This window comes from Grammomys surdaster, unplaced genomic scaffold (assembly GCF_004785775.1).
Source record: "Grammomys surdaster isolate TR1022 unplaced genomic scaffold, NIH_TR_1.0 196, whole genome shotgun sequence".
NCBI classification, from domain to species: Eukaryota; Metazoa; Chordata; class Mammalia; order Rodentia; family Muridae; genus Grammomys; species Grammomys surdaster.
The window spans coordinates 283212-304036 of NW_021604641.1; the positions used below are offsets into that span (position 1 = coordinate 283212).

At 35.1% G+C, this 20825-nt stretch overlaps 1 protein-coding gene across 3 annotated transcripts in view; it reads left to right on the forward strand.

The window, feature by feature from the left end:
* The window catches only part of Kcnt2 (potassium sodium-activated channel subfamily T member 2), a 345424-nt gene that overhangs the window by 177288 nt on the left and 147311 nt on the right, over positions 1 to 20825 (forward strand). For all 3 annotated transcript variants that reach the window (XM_028769952.1, XM_028769953.1, XM_028769954.1), the window contains exons 9-12: positions 1008 to 1188; positions 2263 to 2427; positions 4208 to 4344; positions 6828 to 6891. In XM_028769952.1, coding sequence (XP_028625785.1) covers positions 1008 to 1188; positions 2263 to 2427; positions 4208 to 4344; positions 6828 to 6891 — 547 coding nt within the window. The remainder of the gene's footprint in view (positions 1 to 1007; positions 1189 to 2262; positions 2428 to 4207; positions 4345 to 6827; positions 6892 to 20825) is intronic.

A 20825-nucleotide genomic window follows, 5' to 3' on the forward strand; every position in this document is an offset into this window, starting at 1 on the left:
GTTGCACATTGGTTTTACTGTTGTAGATTATTTTTAATACTTCAATGTGCACAACATATTTATCAATTATGATTTTCTACTTTTTAATTTTATAATCAAGTAATAATGTTATATCTATTTCTATTTTAGTAATTCTAATTCGTGGACATCTTGTATCATTAAAAAATTCTATATTGAATCCTTTTATGTATCAGGTCTTATGTGTAGATGTTTGTCTTATGACATAGGCTTTTGTTTGAGAGATATTTGTGTATTAGACTGCAGTATGACAGAATTGACTGTATAATTTATAATGAGCAGAACAAAAATTTGTTGGATCAGAGTTCTAAAGTCTGAGAAGTCCAACATAAAGGTGCTTGAAGTTGCCTGTGTTCTTTTTATTTCATTGTAAAATGCGGGCACCAAAATATAATATTGTGATAAATAGAGAAACATTACATACAAAATATGTTCCCTACAGCAAAGATCTTCCCACATTAATGACAATAATCCACTTAATGATGGGGGAGAGTGTCCTCAATACTTCTTAAAGCTTCACCCCTGCTCAGCACTGTTACAATAGAAAATAAATATCGACTAGGTTTTGGCTGCAAAAGGGTTCAACCTATATTTCATTTTTGTTCACACATAATTTTCAGTATTATTAATAAATGTATGCCTACACATAAATTAACATACATTTATTCTTCCTAAATTAAACAATAAAAGACTTTTGCTATTTTGACAAGTATTAGACTTAGAAATGTATAATTTGTTTTGCCTTCACACGCACTAATTATCTCTGAGATTTATCTATTATAGGTAACATTTTTTGGCTATTAAAATAAAATCATATCTAATTTGTGTCATTAAAAGCTGTATTGTTCTGGATAAAATTATATATAAATAGACCCATTATAAATATTTTTCAGTTTTGAAAGGGCAATATGAAAAGTAATGTCTCCAGTGTGCTAATCTTAATTTAAATGCATATGTGCTTGGAAATTTTTGTTTGTTTGTTTTTTCAGCATTTGTGGGATTCAGCATCTAGAACGAATTGGCAAGAAACTCAATCTCTTTGATTCCCTTTATTTCTGCATTGTGACATTTTCTACTGTGGGCTTTGGGGATGTCACCCCTGAAACATGGTCCTCCAAGCTTTTTGTCGTTGCTATGATCTGTGTTGCTCTTGTAGTTCTCCCTATACAGGTAAACAGAACCATCTTAACCTTTGTAGAGATGTGCAAAGACATTTAAAATTGAAACTTCTATATTAACAAAAAAAATGCCTGGTTATTTACTTAACACTGATGTTATATGTTATGAGTTGTTTAAGGAAGTGCTTACACTATTACAGATATATTTTTATGAATTTTAATCAGACACCTTTTTCTCACTGGCACAAGTGATAGCTCATATTTGGTTTAAATATTCAACATTTTTAAAAAAGATTATGGATTATGTGATGTTATTAACTATTAAATAATTTTAAATTATTGGATGTTAGATTAAGGATTATTTTTGGAGAACAAATAAAAAAAGCATAAATTGTAGTGGGTTAAAAGTTAATTTTTTATATTTATCAACTAAAGCAGGCAGTAGACATGCATATACACATGATCAAGTGATTTGGGTAGTAGATGGACAGACTGCACAGGTCAGAGATATAAACAATGAACAGTCTCCAGTTCTTTTCTTACAATGAGTCCTGGTCTCCCATGAGTAAACAAATCAAGAACACAATATGATAGATGCAAATTAAGGTTGCATGCTCATTACACAACCTTAGCCAGTTCACACTGGCATGCTTAGCTCCCAGACATTCCTCTACAACACCACCCACTTCACTATAGTACTCATCTGTAAATAGCTAGCGTGGGGCATTGTGCGTGTTAATGCAGCAATCTCCCCTTTCATGTTATGGGCACAATGGGGCAGAAGAACATGGAGCAAAAGTGGCAAATCTGTTAAACTGCATTTAATGAATGGCATATTGCTTCATATTTCCTGGACACAAAGCAGATGGACTAGCCCCTTCATAGTCTGAGATGGTATAATAGTAAAATCATTCTAATGTGTTTCTTTGGAGACCTGAAGCCCCTGGGCCTCAATGAAATCTCTGCGGAAATCACTTGGTTAGCCTGTTGTGTAGTAGTGATAATTTGAGAGTCAACTATTTTAAGGGTAAGAAATGCCATGTACCTGATAACATTTTGGACACTATTTTAAGCTTCCTGTTTCATGTATGATATTTTTTATTTACCTGTGGAAAATTTATTACAGTTTGAACAGTTGGCCTATTTGTGGATGGAGAGACAGAAGTCGGGAGGGAACTACAGTCGACACAGAGCTCAGACTGAGAAGCATGTTGTCCTGTGTGTCAGCTCATTGAAGATTGACTTACTTATGGATTTTTTAAATGAATTCTATGCCCATCCAAGACTACAGGTACATTCGAATTATGCCATACACAATACTGAATCATACTTAATAGCACACTAACCAGTATTGTAGCCTGCATTCTGGCAAACTTTTATTTGTATACCCAAATTTAAAAAGGGTCAATGAAAGACTACAACTATAACTGGGCATATAATAAAAATGCTGGAGAAATCAATAGCCTTGAGATTCCCTTCTGTACCTGTGCCAAAAGACAGGTGGGACTTGTTATTGCTGGAAAGAAGGATATTTATTTGACTTAAAGGATTCTTTTTTCCTCTTGTGCATAAGAGCATAAATGATAATTTCATGAAGCAGTGAGTTTTAATATAAAATATAATAAAACAATGAAACCATCTGGAAAATTGTAGTTATAAGTTTTGCTAATATGAATGTGAGGGTATGGAAGTTGCTTTTATGAAGTTTTAATTTTTATGTGTGTCTGTACGTATGTGTTTCTGTGCTATGTGTGTTTGTGGTGTGTGTGTGTGTGCGCGCGCATCTGTGGGTATGGGTGGCTGAAGAAGCTAGAATATTATGTTAGAACCTTGAGGGTCAATTTGCAGGCTTTTGTGAGCTATTCAGTGTGGTTACTGGGAACCAAATTCCAGTCCTATGCTAAATCATTCAGTACTTTTAATTGCCAAGTCATCTAAGGCCCTGGATGTTTCCTTTTTGTACATTTATAATCCAGAATGTGACTAAACACTACTTAAGCCCTTCTTTTTAAATTGTAAAACATTAGAAATTAATGAAAAGAAACAAAAATATGAATTCAAAACAGACTTTTGTGTGTGTGTGTGTATGTAAAACCTTTATATATTTCAACTTTTTAGGTTGTTTAAACAATGTAGATTAAACAATTTTTAATGCAATTAGCTAATTTCAAAGAAGAAAGAGTTGTTTATTTTGTATTTCCTGAATGAATTTCTGTGATTAAAACGAGACAGTGCTGAACAGAAATACATTTCATAAGTAATATCAGAAATGCATAGTACCTTGATTTAACACTATTTATTCCTGTGTTATACTCTTCATTTTTCTATACATTTAATATTCTTTATAAATGTTGTATATTGTATTAAGAAAATGGGATAGAAAAATGATCTCACAATGATTAACTCTATTTAATATCAATATCAGATCTAAATTCTAAACATTTTATTGTAGAGCAACTAAATAGGGAATAATTACTAGAGAATTTACATTTTTATAGATTAGTATTAAGTCATTTCATCATTTTGGATGCATTTCCCAGGTCTCAAATGGTGATATACTTTGAAATATTTTGATGTAAAACCAATTTTTTTATCACCTATCATTTTATTCAATACAATCTCCAAACTATACAAATATTCATCAGAAGTTGCTCCAAGGTACTAGTTCATAACATAATATTAATTAAATGACTATGGTAAATTTCACTATGAAAGCAACATTTTAAAGTATGCATTGACTCTTGAACCTTTCTGTCTCCCATTCAGTGTGTATTTTACTAAATTGAAGGTGAAAACTAAACTGAAGGAGTGTGTGGCATGTACTCCATGATTCCTTCTTCCTGTCATACCAATGCCATTGCAACAGCCCAGGCTGACTGTTTGCATTTCCCAGATTATGTTTATCATAAGTGCCATCTTAATAAATTTCTCTCAATTTAAATGTATTTTTTATTTGTCACCAAGAATTCATTGCAACTTGATCACAATTAAAGAGAAATTTTCAAATATTTTGTGTAGGATAACATAAAGCATGACTATATCTATGCCATTTTTCATTATACCTTAAATAGGATTATTATGTGGTGATTTTGTGTCCCACGGAGATGGATGTGCAAGTTCGGAGGGTACTACAGATTCCAATGTGGTCCCAGAGAGTGATCTACCTTCAAGGCTCTGCCCTTAAAGATCAGGATCTCCTGAGAGCAAAGTAGGAATCCCGGACCCTTTCTATCTTTCTTCATTTTCAATCTTTTGATAACTTTTCTCTCCAAACGTTTGCAAGCTGCATTTCACATGTATTTGAATATAAAATTTAGCTCTGCTTTACTAATTTTAGAATAACAGTGCTAAAAGTACAGGCTCCTGTTTCCCACTTTCGTTTTAGGGCAGACATTTAAGATAATAAGTCTACATGATGCAATAAGAAGTTGGCATGTTGGAATTACCATCACTGTCAGAGATAGACAGGAGGTATTCAGACTCCCTGTTAGAGATATCTCCCAATTTCACAATTCTGGTTATATTTTACAAAAACAAAACCTTGGCCTAAATAATATATGAGATATCAAAGCAGGGAGTCAGGGTTTGGATTGTAAGAGACTTAGAACATTCCTCAGCAACACCTTTTGTCTTGCAGGGGTCACAGTCTAATAAAGAGTCCTCAGAGCTGGAGGAAACAGGATCCTAAGAGGTCCTGCTGAGTTGCTCTGAGATTGTGCAGCTCTCATTAGGATCTTCTAAGCCCTGTCAATAGGGCTTGGAAGATGGTTTGGCCTAGACATTTGTTATGGAAAACTGGTCTTTCTACACAGCCTACAGTGCAGTAGAGTGTGAGAAATGGCTAGGAAAACTGAGATCACCTGGGATCAGGACTAACACAAAACAACTCCCTTTGTTTTAAAACCAGGAATCTCTAGTGGTGGAGCAGGATGGGAGGGATGGAGTGGGAGTGGGGGTTGCTTGATGCCTTCTGCTGCATTTAAAGTTTTAAGTGGGTCTTCTTTCTTTTTGGATGTTCCTATGTGTGTCTTTAAATGTGAAGGTTTCCTCATCACAGTACTTAACCTAAGATTTTTTTGTTTGCCCATCTCACCTAAAGATCCAAAATGCTGCTTAGGTACCTAGAAGTAATGGATGCTGACATCACTTTTGATTAAGATTAAAATAAATTTAGCTGAGGATTGTTTTATTTAATGATTTAGTTTAAGAAACAAAACAGTGAGCAGAATTACCACAGCAAAACGAATGGTAAATATTGGAATGTTAAATTATTTTACAGCATATATTTCATCTTAGATATATCTCAGTAAAACACTCCCTGTGACACTTCTATGAGCAGTCAGATGTTCCCAAATTCTCATGTGAATTGAAGAGTTAGCTATTTCTTATTTGATATCTATATAATTCCTTGGATATCTAGAAGACGTTTCTACATCTGCGACTTCTAAATCTCTATATTATGTAAATCATTCTCCTTAAATTACTGTGAATTAGGTTCTTCACTTAGCTCATCCATAGTGTGTTGATAAGCTTGTTAGTGGTGGAAGTTTTTTATTCTGGGAATTAAATCTGAGCTGTTTGCGTTATGTCAGATAGATGCTATTTAAATTTAACTATCACTACTAGTAATGAAGTGATTTTCCACAAAGGGGTCACATTTACAGAAAATCCTTCATGGGAATTGAAAATGAACAATTTAAAGAGAAAAAAAAAAAAGACATGATAAGGGGACTGTTGGCCACCTCTCATTGTTCAGAAAGCTGGACTGAGAAGGTGACTACCTATCTATTGTACATTCATTTCAAATCCTAACTTCATATATAATATTTAGAATTTAACATTAATTAAGACATTCTTTAGCATAATTCCCCATGCAAGAAGCAAGGAGTAGGCACCTCCAAACCAGCCCCAAGGTCAGTGGTATGACCTCACTGCTTTACTGAAAATGATACTTAGAAAATGTTATCCAAAACTTGTGCTATTTAGCAACCTCCCACAGTACTTTCTTCAGAATTGTTTTATTTGGATTAATTTCCTGGGATTTTTATTTCTCTTCTTCAGTGAAAGGAAAAATATTTTTGAAGAATCTAACTTTATCACAGTGTACCAGAAAGATAAAGCACTATTCAGCTTAAAAATAAACATTCTTATGTTTTAAAATCTCTACTTATGAAGGCCTAAAACATAGTCTTTAGTTACTAACTTTAAGAATCTAAGAACATTCACATGACAAAAAGGAGGTTGGAACAAAAGGTTGAACAGTTTCCTGGAAACAAACAGTGGGGTTTAACTTAAATTCACTAAGCATATCTGTTCCCTCTCTCTAACTGAGTCACTGAAGTGGAATGAATTAGCCATAAAATAATAGTAATGTAGTGATCCTAGATTGCTAAACATATATTAATTTAAATGTTATATATAGATATAAAAATATTTATATAAATATACATATATATGTACATATAGATAAATTAAAATCAGAAAAAAACACAATTCCTTCTTCTGCCATTAATTCTGGAGCTGTACTAGTATGCAAGTTATTTTTCTCACATGTGTAGTCATGCTCAGCTAGATAGCCAACTGCTCTTTAAGCTTAAGGACACACATGTTGGCTGTGAACCAGGCATTGACATAGTCATTGAAGTAGCAAGTGATTTCAGTATGGTTACTCTGTTTTCTGTCTATGTTTAGGATGGACAATGCTGAGGCCTGTTTCATTTTGAGTAGCCGTTGCGAAGTGGACAGAACATCTTCTGTAAGTTTCCTAAGATCTTCCTCACTAGACTGTGGATTCCCTCATACAAGATTTTTGCTTAATTTGAATAAAAAAAATGAAAAAGGAAAAAAGACTTATCTAATGAAACTTTGTAACCTTAGATTTTCACTAAATTTAAGCATCTATTTATTAGCTATGATTATTTTAACATCAAAAACATTTTTTATCGTGTCAACAAAAGTGTTTTAATAATTTTTTTTACCTGCTTTCTACTAATCCTCTAAACATTTCCTAAGAGATACACTTTGTTAGAAGGATTTACATTTCCCCAACTTCAAATGAAGGCAGATGGCTGTAGCAGATTATAATAGGATCAATTAGAGAATTTATTTTTAAAAAATATAAACTATTTTGAAAATTCTTTTAAAATTATTTAGAGTGAGACCTGGAAATGTGCATTCCCAGGGCTCTTTTTGATAACTTTTTACTTAGCAGAATTTCTGTGATGTATTTTTAAGTCCAAACTTCTTTAAATCAAACTAAGTCAAATCTAATTTAAATGAATTACTGAATAACGACTTCCACTTCTAAGAGAACGTTTGTTTTATAACAGTGCAGTTTTAACTCCCTTTCTCCTCTACCCTTCCATTGTTCCTTATTCCATTCCTACTCCTGCCATATCTCCAAGAGAATGCCTCCCATCTCCTTCTCCAGGGCCCCCTACTCCCTGGGCCTCAAGTTTTTCAAGAGTTAGGTTCTTCTCTCACTGAAGCCAGAGCAGGCAGTCCTCTGCTGCTGTATATGTGTCAGAAATCTAGGACCAGCTTCTGTATGCTGCCTGATTGGTGGCTCATGTCTTACAGATCTCAGTTATCCAGGTCAGTTGAGACTACTAGTCTTCCTATGGGGTGACCTTCCTCCTCACCTTCTTCAACTCTTTCCCTAATTCTGCCACAGGGGTTCCTGACTTTAATCCACTGGTTGGGTGTGAGTATCTGCATCTGTATCAGTCATGATGATCAATCATCATGCTTGCCTCTCAGAAGACAGCCATGCTAGGCTCCTGTCTGTATGCACACAGTAGCCTCAGTAATATTGTCAGGTCTTGGATCTTCTTCTTGAGATGGATCCCAAGTTGGGCCAGTCACTGGACTACCATTTCCTCACTTTCTTCTCCATTATTGTCCCTGTAGTTCTTTCAGACAGGAATCGATGCCCTCTCTTTCAACTGGAGGTGAACTCCACAAGTAATCTCTTCCCACCGTTGGGGATTTCATTTAAGATTCTTCCCTTTGAGTCCTGAGAGTCTCTTACCTACCAGGTCTCTGGTACATTCTGGAGGGTCCCCCCACATCCCAACCTCCAAGGTTGCATATTTCTATTCATTCTGCTTGCCTTCACAGCTTCTCTTCTGTTTCTCCCCAGGGCCCCCTCCACACCAATTCTTGGTCATGTTCCCCTTTTTTCATCACCCTCCCCTCTCCCACTCAGCTCCCTCCCTCCATCTGCCTCCAGTGACTGTTTTCTTCTCCCTTCCAAGTGAGATTGAAACATCCTTACTAGGGCACTGCAGGTTGTTATCATTGAGGTCTCACGATTTTATACTGAATATTCTGTACTTTTTTGGCTAATACCCACTTATTAGTGAGTATATACCATGCATGGCCTTTTGGGTCTGAGTTACCTCACTCAGGATGATATTTTCTAGTTCTATCCATTTGCCTGAAAAACTCAGGATGTCCCCTTTCTTAATAGCTGAATAGTATTCCATTGTGTAAATGAACTGCATTTTCTCTATCCATTCTTCTATGAACATAGTGGAATACATGTCCCTGTGATATGGTGGGCCATCTTTTGGGTATATTCATAGGAGTAGTGTACCTGGGTCTTCAGGTAGAACTATTTCCAATTTTCTGAGAAACTGGCAGATTGATTTCCAGAGTGGTTGTACCAGTTTACCATACCACCAACAATGGAGGAGTGATCCTCTTTCTCAACATGCTTTCCAGCATGTGCTGTTGTTTGAGGTTTTGATCTTCACCATCCTGATTGGTGTAAGCTGGAATCTCAGAGTTATTTTGATTTGTATTTCTCTGATGACTAAGGATTTTGAACATTTCTTTAAGTGCTTCTCAACCATTCCAGATTTCTGTGTTATGAATTCTCTGTTTAGCTCTATACCCCCACCCCCTTTTTTGATTGATTGGTTTGTTTGGTATTTTGGAAATTAGCTTCTTGAGTTCTTTATGTATTTTAGATATCAACTCTCTATATGATGTGAGGTTAGTGAAGATTTTTTCCCAAGCTGTAGGTTTTCTATTTGTTCTATTTACTATGTCCTTTGCCTTATAGTAGCTTTTCAGTTTCATGAGGTTACATTTATCAATTGTTTAGGTAATTCCTTGAAAATTTTAAGGATGACATATATGCAAAAACTTTCACAGGTAGGAAAGCAAATACCCGAGTCAAATAAATACACTTAGAATAGGGTTTCCTCTCATACCTCTAGAAGGAACCATATTATCAACACCTTGAGGTCGTATTCTTGCATCCTGATCTGTGAGTTATTAGATTTCTGTAGTTTAGATTGACTTTAGGGAGCTTCATCATATCAGTTCAGAGCATAATCATTTGACACAACCTAAATAAATGATCAGAAAGTTCTCAAATCATTCTTTTATTTATATTTTCAAAAAGTCAGTGATGAAGAGATGATTCCATGGCTACCAGCATGTCTTGTTCTGACAAGAACCCAAGTTCATTTATCTACTGCCTGTAAGTTCCAGCTAGAGGAGGTCTGGCACTTCCCTCTCTTGCCTTCTGTGGGAACTTCCATACATTCCCATATAAGCATAGACATTCTCTTTCATTCATTCTCTCTCTCTCTCTCTCTCTCTCTCTCTCTCTCCTTAAAGTAAAATTTAAAACATCTTTCTTCTTCTCATATTTGTCATATATTATTTTAATCCAGATTTTCCTTACTCCATATAATCATGACTTGAGTTTTGTTGAAATAATATTTAATAAATAAATCTCACCTGTGGGTTCACTATGCAACTCCATGGTTTACATTCCTGAATGAAAAGCACACAGACACACACAGCCTTTAATATTTTGATATGCCTTAATGAGCACAATAGCTGGGCCTTGTCTCCATAAGGTTAATCCAACTCCTGCCAATAATTCTGAGTTATTATTTACTAAAGTCTATATTCTATTTTGGCTGCTCTTGACTCTGAGGGCTGCTCAACTAGGCTGTGCTCTGTGCTGTGCTCCCTCAGCTCCTTCACAGGGTAGCCGAGCCTCTTTCTTCTGCACTTTTTCAGGCATGGCATCTCTCCTCTCCTCTACACTCTCTCTGCTTGGCAGATCCCCTTTTCCTTCCTCTTTCTTCCTCTGATCTCAAACCTTGGAATCCTAAGTTCCTAACTCTGTCTGCCCTGCCCAGTCATTAGCTGTAAGCATTTTTACTTACCAATCAGGACCAACTGGGGGCAAGGCCTCTAAGTGTCTTAAACATTAAACAATATTTGAGACCCAAATTAACATTAGAATACAAGCAGCATTAGGTTAAACCCACTCCAGAGGTTGCTTAAGTAGTTTGGCATAGAAATGCTTCAATCAGATCTGCTAAAGCAATGAATTTGAAATTAGCATAATCTTCATTTTCTCTGATTGTTTTACATGTAGCTGTCAATCCTGTGTCCTACACATGGCTTCTTGATTTAATAAGTCTTACAGTTTTTCAATGAGGAGCAGGAAGGTAATTACATGCAGAAATAAATATATATCTATTAGAGTTTTCTTTAAAACATGAGTTTGGGAAATACATGTAATCTATTTCTTCCCAATTTTAGTAAATTGACAAGAAGTTAATAAAAATACCTAGGAAGACTTAATGAGATGAGACAAAAGTAGTACAATTCTGGAAGGTATAAAGCAAGTAGATGAATGGCAACTGACTCATCCAGAAGGAAGTTAAAATTTAGGTTTAGAGAGGAAATCACAAGCAGTCTGCTGTTGGCAAGGGGAGCTCAGAGGCAGCAGCAAGGAAGGGGACAGATGTTGTTTAAAGTAGAGCTTCATGTAGGACTTATTCAAAGTCAGGGAAAGGAGTGGATTCCCTGGATCTCTCCACATTTGCGTTGCAGATTACTTTCTGAAACCTAGAAGATGCATTCTATTTGGGCAATTTGTTCCTTGAATCCTCTACCTTCTAAGTCAGAAAATAAATTTGACCAGCCTAGGTGAATACTATATCTCAATGCATTCACAAAAAAATTGTTCAATATCTTTAATATGTATCTTCCAGTGTCTTGGGGACGTGGTCCATCATAAGAGAAAATGTGCAGGTGTGTGTCTATGTGTGTGTGTGTGTGTGTGTTTGTGTATGTGTGTGTGTGTATGTGTGTGTGTGTATGTGTGTGTGTGTATGTGTGTGTATGTGTGTGTATGTGTGTGTGTGTATATGTGTGTGTACACACATAAGCATGTATTTTTGAATTTATGTAAGTATACAAAGTCAAACATCTCTGGTGTAATATGTAATCAACATATACAGGACCATGCATGCTACCACCCATCCAGAATCCATCTTGTTTCAGTTTTAAATAAGTTTCTCTTCTACATATATTCAGTCAATAGACATCAGTGGACATTTTAGGGAATTATTAAGAATAACAATAATAAAAAAGAGAATGAATCAACACAAAATTCATCCCAGATAGAAAGGAGAAATCTGGAGCATGCTTTAAATGATAAAGAAATCAGTTTTAGAATACCTATTCGAAGGATGTTGTCATTCAATAAACATCTTGAGTATAATGTGAGATCATGCTGCATACATCAAACAATAATAATAGATTACATAACAGAAAAAGAAAGCAAAACAATCAGATAAAATTCATGCAGGAATTATAGAGAAAATTCTGGAAATAACAAAGGAAAAATTCAGTAAGAGGACTAGAAGGTAAACTTAAGGCTCTGGACTGAAGAAAAATAAACCACATAATAAATCTAATTCAGTATTAAGTGGATAAAAAATATCTACACAATAAGAAGTAAAGAGAAAGGGACTAAAAACCAGTTTTCTGAGTGAATCCCATCAAAAGTAGAAAATATCATTTTAATCCAATCAAATTTTGTGCCTGAAACTCTCTGCTGTGTAAGACTTGCTTTTTACAGCAAAATGAATATGAAATAACAAAACTTGCGTTGGAGGTAGATAGGCAATAGAGGGAGCAAAATTGACATGAAGAATATAAGTCAGATAAACTGAAGAAGAAACAGAAATTAATTAATTAATGTATTTATTAATAATATGGTGAATATAAAGTTAAATATGTCTCCATGCCTTTGATCTGAGTGGTTTGCTTTAATGATATGTGTTCATGTCAGTATTATGTAATAAAATGACAGCAAACAAAATTAATTTGAGGTTGATATCTATATCTATCTTTCTATCTTTCTATCTATCTATCTATCTATCTATCTATCTATCTATCTATCTATCTACCTACCTTCCTACCTACCTACCTACCTATTTCTTCCAGGAGACTAGAACTAGAAAACAGATTTTTTTTTCAAATTCCTAGATATATATTTTTACACTTAGAATTGTATATCTTAGGACTTTTTTCTCAAAATGGAAAACAAATAAGATAAAGGAACATTATGGAGTATTGAACAGATTAGTTTTCAAACAGAAACAACTGTTGGAAAGCAACAAAAAGATGTGGTTTATCAAAATCTAAGTGTGATCAAAGCAAAGATGAACGATGATACCCAACAACAGTCAAGAGCATAAAAGTTATTTCCCATTGTTACTTGGAAAGTGAGTCTTGAGGAAACATGTGTGTAGCAGTGTCTATATGGAGAATCATCTCACATCACATAGAGAGAGGGCTGCCCATGAACAGTCATCAATTTTCTCTTCTTTGATGTGGATGAATATATTGGAAACAAATTTCTGCTTGACAATGGTACACACAAAACATGACCACTTCACATTTACAGGTTGATGCTCTTGTTTCCACTATGCCACAGTTGACTTTTATTTAGCCATGGGGCCTTAAAATAGAAAATAATGTCACAATGATACAATTAATATGAGCCCTCAATTTAGATTGTCACACCAAAACCATTGCTATAGGTCAGCGTTGTGTGGAGCCAGCCAAAGCAGGTATCTGACAGGGAAATCCTTCCCCTTTTCACCTGATTCTGGACTAAAGTCTCCTGAACTGTCAGAAGTGAAGTCCTCTGGTTTATAAAATAAACCACACAAATCTGGAGTACTTTGTATTGATTGCCTAAATAGTGACTATATACTTTGCTTCATGATTGGAAAAACAAATGCCTAGAGTATAGTATTGTCTCAAGAGAACATCATCTATTACAGATTGACTTGTAACTGTGGTGCTCCCTCTGCCTTATCCAGAGCAGTCATCAGCAGTTTGAATACTCAATAGTAATCACCTCTCAACTAATTTTGAGCTCCTGTTCAAAGATGTGGAACATGAGAGGTAGACATGAGGTCAGGTAAGGGAAAAGAAAGCTATACTTATCTGTTATGAGAAGGCAGTAAATAATATTTTAAAAGAAAAAAATCAAGTAATAGTAACTAATATTGTCAAATTTGAAAATAAGGCATAATAAGAAAATCTTGAGTTTTAGGGCTTCAAAGTGAATGTTGTTTTATACAATAAGATGAAAGAGGAGGCTCCCCCTGTATCTTATAGATGTTATAGAAATGGTGTCTTTCATGTGCATATACCTTTAAGTGTTTCTTAACTACATAGGATAAGGACAGTAATTTTGCTTTTTGTAAAAAAAAAAAAGTCATCTTATGATGAATATTTTGTGTGGAGGAGAAAGAAAATGTTGCATTCTGTTTTAATCAGTTTTATATAATCCTTGAAAGACCAGTAAAACAAGAGATGAATTTGCAGGGGAACAGCATGCCTGCTATTATTTGTTCATGTGTTTTTAAAATGTAACTATCATCCTTAAACTTGGTAGACTTTTTTGTTTTATTAACATCTACAATTCAAAGTTATAAGAAAAGCCAAGCAAGGACTAGTAAAATAGATAGTTTTTCACATGTGCTGTATGGTTTATTTCAGTGAAAAAACAAAACAAAACAAAACTGAGTAGTAAATACTTAGTAGGTTTTGTGCAATATGTTAATCCTTAGGAAGCCAACAGCTATTATTAATATCACATTTAGGGCCTTAGAAACAAGGGATATTATGGTAGCATCATTTGGATGTTGGTAATATAATGGATTTAATAAAAACAAAACAATACACACTGGGATGCTAACCCCCACCACACCCAACCCCACAAATTCGCTAAAGTAGCAACATCTCTGGTTCTGAGTTTCTATTTGGGCATTTGAAGACTTATGGGATTGTCTATCCGTTTGACAGGAAGAACATTTCTGGAATTTGTTATAAAATATATGGATGTTTCTCAGGAGCACTCTTTTGGACACAGAAGCACATTTTTATTCATTTTTTTTTAAACTTTTTCTGTCTGAGGTTTGGGAGTAAGTACTCCAAGCCAAAAAGGCTTATTTACAAAATATAAAATCCTATAAGATTATGCTTATTATCTAACTATATTATAAATGTAGTTATATCTAACTATACCTCACAATATTGCTTGGTAATCAAAGTGGTCTCATGTTATGATATTATATGTTATTTGTTGGGAAAACTTGTGTTGTTACTATGCGAGTCCTATAATGCATTTAACATAGGAGTTTGAAAAATTCTTCCAGCCTGCAGACCTCGCTCAGCATCTGTGGTAAATGTTATCAGGAGAGTAGAAAATACTGCACTTCGATTCTTCAGCATTAAGAAAACAGACACACACACACACACACACACACACACACACACACATATTTGCTTTATAATAGAACTATACCTGTTTCAATGTTTTTCAAGACTAGATGGTAAATACATTGGAGTTTTGTCTACCAACATTATTTCAGCATTTTAAGTTCTCGCCGGGTGCTAAGTCCATGAAGATATTGACATACGCCCCATCATGATTTTCTCATCTCACTATGTGAGATTAGAATCTCACTATTCCCACTTCATATGTGAGAATCTTTTGTTTTAGTTTAACTTAGAGAATAATGAATTTTGTTCACTTTTAAACTGCTCATGTGTGAATCACTGTATTTTCACTGTGTCTAGTCCACAGTGAGGTTTTTTATATTTATTTGTTTGTTTTAGTTTGTTTGTTTGCTTGCTTATTTATTTATTTATTATTTGGTTTTTCGAGACAGGGTTTCTCTGTGTAGCCCTGGCTGTCCTGGAACTCACCCTGCAGAACAGGCTGGCCTCAAACTCAGAAATCCCCCTGCCTCTGCCTCCCAAGAGCTGGGATTAAAGGCGTGCACTACCACTGCCTAGCACACAGTGAGTTTCCTAGAAAGGCTTGAAGACTTTGGAATGATGATGTGTTCTGACCTAAGTTGATATTTTCTATTTGGCTAAGGGTGATGAAGTCCTCTATAATTTGAGTCCAATTTACTCACCATAAGTATTTGAAACATATCCATATTTGTATGGATGTGCTCTCTGTATCCTTTAGGTAGTCAAATCGATTCCTTGGCCAACTCTTAGCATACTCTGATTTTTGTAGAAAAGGCACAAAATCACTGCTGGAATGGACATGTAGGGTCATAATTTATTACCCCTTATTTTAAGGGGTAGAAGAAAGTTTTACTTAGATTCCAACAGCGAATATATCAGTGAGCTTGCTTTTATAAAATAAAGAATTAGTAGTTCAACAGCTAACATTGAGTGATTCTTCTCTTTCCTTAGGCTTAATTTCAATTCTGATGGTAAAAATGTGAAGCCAGTAATTGAAGTCTTGAGATTTCTAAGGAAGAAAAAATTTAGGTTAGGTTTAGAAGGGCGTCAACTTTTAATTACTTGATTGATTGATTGATTGATTGAAAATAGATTGTTCTCTCATACAATACATCCTGACTAATTTTTCAGCTCCCTCCACTCCTGTTAGCACTCCCTCCACTTTCCCTCTCTCCCAGGTCCACTCTCTTTTTTTCTCCTTCTGAAAAAGAACAGGCCACCAAGAGACAACAACCAAACAGGACGAAACATATACATTAAGACAAAAAAAATGCTCTCACACAAAAGCTAGACATAGCAACCCAATAGGAGGACTAGAGTCCCATGAGCAGGCAAAAGATTCAGAGATTTACCTACTTCCACTGTTAGAACTTCTACAAAAACTCCAAGTTGACTACCAAAGCATACATGGAGAAGACCTGGTACAAACCCATGCAGACCCCGTGCTTGCAGCTTCAGTGTCTGTGAGTTCATATGAACCCTGCTTAGTTGATTCATTGGGCTATTTTTACCTGGTGTCCCCCATCTCCTTTGATTCCTGCCACCTTTCTTCCCCATCTTCCATTGCATTTCCTGTGCTTCAAGGGGAGATATTGCCTGGAGACCTTCAACTGAGACTCCCGTTCTCCATAATGACTAGATATGGATCTCTGAATCTTCTCCTATCTGGTGGCAGGGGAAGTCTCTCTGATGTCTCCATAGTCACACATTCAACAGGTTGTGTGGCTGTTCTCCTCTACAATTCCCTTCATACCCCCAATCAGTTTCCAGAGTGTAGCCATCTCTCCTAGCATCAGCCTAAGTTGTTTAGTTATCTCCATAGATCCTTCTTGGCGAAAAACTCAACCTAATGCAACTCAATCCCACTACTAGAAGTCTTTGGTGGCTACAAGACTCCTTATTCCTCATTACTAGGAGTCCTTACAAGGATAATCTTTATTGCATGAGCTAAGATGGAATCTCAAGATAGTTTTGATTTGCGTTTCCCTGACTGATAAAGATATTGAACATTCCTTTAAGAGTTTATCAACCTTTCAAAATTCTTCTGCTGAGAATTCTCTGTTTAGAACTATATCTTAATTGTAAATTTGATTATTTAATATTTTCATATAGTTTCTTGAGTTATTCTATATTTTGTATATTAGTCCTCTATCAAATGCACAATTGGTAGAAATCTTTTCCCATACTATAGGCTGCCATTTTGAACAATTGACTGTTTTTTTTTTTTTGCCTTACAGTTATTTTTGCCTTTTCAGTTTCATGAGATTGCATTTATTAATTGTTGATTGTAGTGCATATACTATCTTGTGGGGCATTGTTCTGGTGGTTTGGGGTGGCAGGGCAATAGAGTCACGATGAGTTCCAGGCAGCAGACTCTGGAGACTAGCATCTGGATGCAAATTCGGTTCAATACATAAGTTCACTGGCTTATATGCATACATCATCCCATCTGCTAAGTATGCATTGCGCTTTCATCTAATCAGATTGGATGGTAAACATCCTGTGTCATGTGAGGGTGTATGTGAGGAATAGCATATCTTGGAAGTGTGTCTGTGGACAAAAGGCAGGAAACATCAATGGCCTGGCCTAAGCACAATTTTGTGGGTCTCTGGAGTAGGACATCATTATGTGTCATGTAGTATACTAGTATGCTCAACAGGAGTCATTTGCAATTTTCCTATTCCCTGTCTCTTAAAGACACCATCTGGAGGATTTATCTCCTAATACAATTGACAATATTGAATGCAATTTTAAATCCTGCAATGCTCCTCAGTGACTAATAGAAAAGATGACCCATCAAATTCTGTATGTCCAATTTATATAGAAATCACACATTTTTTTTACCTACTAACATCTGACTTTATTTTCTATTAGACAGTATTTACTATTCTAGCCTTAGGAACTCTTCAGAGCCCTTTTTACCAACTGATAGTCCATTTGGGTCAGGCAGATAACTTTCCAAAGGCGTGAAGGGTACATGAATGGAGGTCTTTTTGATTGTTCCCTTATTTGATTTGTTCTGTTCGTTTGACACTGCTGTGGTCTGTCACCTTCATATTTCCTAGTAGCTTTATGTTCTTAAACTCTCAATAGTTTACTACTCAGCCTGTGATCTTTTATTTTATTATTTTAAAAATTCCCTTTTATATTTTGGGTAGAAGTAATATCTAGCATGTATCCCTGGGGACACTTGGCTCTTCTTATTTCTTTCTCAGCAATATAACAAATTTTCAATTAAATTATAATCCATGTTTGTGTCTTCTCCCTAGTAAATCAGTGCATAACTTATTTACAAATGAGTGTTTACAGAGCAATCAAGTTATAATTATACCACCATGGTAAGCTTCTTTCCATTTTGAGTAGTGTGCTTATAAGGTGAAAGTCAGAAGCTAAATAAGTCAGAATGCCCTGGGTATATGAATCCGATCAATTCTGATGGACAGAGGAATAAGACAGATAGTTCTTCATAGATCTCAGAAGGAAGCATCCATTATAACAGCATGGCTTATGACTTATGACATTTAGAATGAATGCCCAGTATATTTTCAGGTTTTAAGTTCCATAGTATGTGTAAGTGTATACACACACACACACACACACACACACACACTTTATTATTGGAGCTCTAGTAAAGTAATACTGATTTCAGTACTGAGAGAATGGAACTTTTGTAGAAGAAAAAACCAAATGGAAGTAGTTGAAATGAGGTGAAGAGCAGAGGATGTGAGACTCTATGTGAAAGATAGGGAGAGTACCGGATGCCTACTAATTCTAAGGAGATGTGGTTAAGGGTCATACAAACAAGAAGACAGCTACAGAAACGTTCTTGTTGGTTGATACTGAGAACATATGTTAATAAGGATATGTTGATAGAAATGATAAAGGTCACAGTTACTCCAGCTGAGGTCACAAACGTGGCAGCAGATGAGGATGATTGTGTTCTTATGTAAGGAAAAAGTTGACAGAATTGAACATTGGTATTTAACTGAGGGTTTCTTGATGTGTAAGGTGGAAGAGGACAGTGGTACACTGAAGCAGAATTAGTATACAAAGCACAGCAGGCATGTGGTACACTGTGTTTTGCACTTTAAAATATTACCTTTGTTTGAATGTGAAAGGTTAGACTGCTATATGGGTACATGTCAGACGACTAGTTACAGGCTCAAGAATGGTTATTTAAATGAGAGAAAAACATTGTTCGCATCTATGGAGGGGTCCAAACTGCTGATGATTTGAGAGTAAATATTGAAAATAGATATGATATAACCGGTCAGTTCACTGAATGACTATTTTAAAATAGAGTAGGAGAGTTTGAAGTTATGAAATTTAAGAAGTACACTGTCATTTTTTTGAAGTGTCTAGAGAGAAGAAAGTTTGGGTAAAGAAATTATGTTTTCAATGTGTTATTTAGTTTTCTAAAGTAAATATGTTCAATATGTTTTTTTAGATTTCTCTATTAATATTAAGCAGGTATTTGGATAAGAGGTTTTGTTTTTACATGAGCTGTATAGTTCTAAACACACACAAGTGATAATAAATACAAAGGAAAGAAGCTTACAGAAGGATTGACTATTAAAGCAGAGGCATCTTTTTTACCACCCCAAGTGTAGTCCTGTAATTAGGATTTATAAATGGGGTAAGAAATCAACAAACACTATTTATGAAGAAAACAAAAGACAGATAGCAATTCAGGAAGGTATGAGGATACACAAACTAAGCAAACAATGAGCCTCAAAATGAAGAGTACATTTGTGAAGCTTGTTCTGAGTGGAGATGATGAATTTGGAAAAGTGGATGTCATTAGTTATCACTTTAGAATAGTTTTTCTTTTTGAAATGGTTCAAGTTTTGTAATCATCCCTCTAATCTAACTTAAGCTAGAGTAAATAAAGCTTCACTGGAATTCATGTGTAATCTCAAAGTACAGTTTTGACAGTCTACTGAAATTTTCCAGTGAGGATAAGCACAAATCAGGGAACAAAAGAACAGAAGAGTGTAGAATTCTAATCTCATGCACGTCCACTTTCCAGTGATCAATAATTAGTCACCAACAGTCTAATAAACAAAATTGATGAATTCATTATAAATAACAACTATTAAGAGTAAAGACTGAATAACACCTTACAGGGATGAGGGGAGGGTAAACACTGATGTAGGAAAATAAAATGTGTTTCAGAACAGAATTCTGTTCATAGATCATTTCTTGTCTATTTTTCAAGTGAAATTCATGATGCTGAGATCTTTGGTCTAAGGTTAGATATTGTTATTGTATTACATATAAATGGAACTCCAGATTCTTTTTTAATTTTATAGGTAAAATACCTGTAAAAATAAGAATTAAAAATATCACTGCATGGTTTTTCATAATTAACAGTTTACAGAGGTCTGAAACATATTTACAAGTAAGTAGGGAACTGCTGCTCTCTGCCATATGGGAGCAGAGAGTTCTGGAATAACATTCCCACACAAATGTTTAAAATTCCGAACAAGATATACAAAACAATTATTTTCAGACTGAAAAACATGAACACAGTGGGAATGTGATCTATAAGAATTGAGAAACAGTTCAACCTTCAACAAATTGTGCTTTACTCAGGTGTATGTGGAGAGAGAGAGAGAGAGAGAGAGAGAGAGAGAGAGAGAGAGAGGTGTATATATGATATGTAGATTTAGATGTAGATAAAGTCTTCCTTCTGAAAAAAAAAAAAAAAAAAAGATGATCCCAGTAGATCATGGCAGTTTCACTGAACTGAGAGGACAGAAGACAAAGGTCTCGCTCAGAAAAAGCTGGTGAAAAAGAAGAAATTTGTAGTACTGAGCTCCAAGAGGAAGAGTATAGACAACCTCTGCCCCTCATAAACTGCACTGTGGTCTTTAAGCTCTTTGGCTTGATAATATATTCATATTTAAATAAGTAGACTACATAGGACTAAATGAAATCAATAATTACGAAAAGAAAACAGCATGTGCACAAAATAAGAACCAAATCCTGCATGCATTATAAAAAACAGAAATATAAGCATATAAATGGACAGCTTGTTGAATGCCATAGGTAATTATTAAACTCCAGAGAGGCCACTCCAGACAT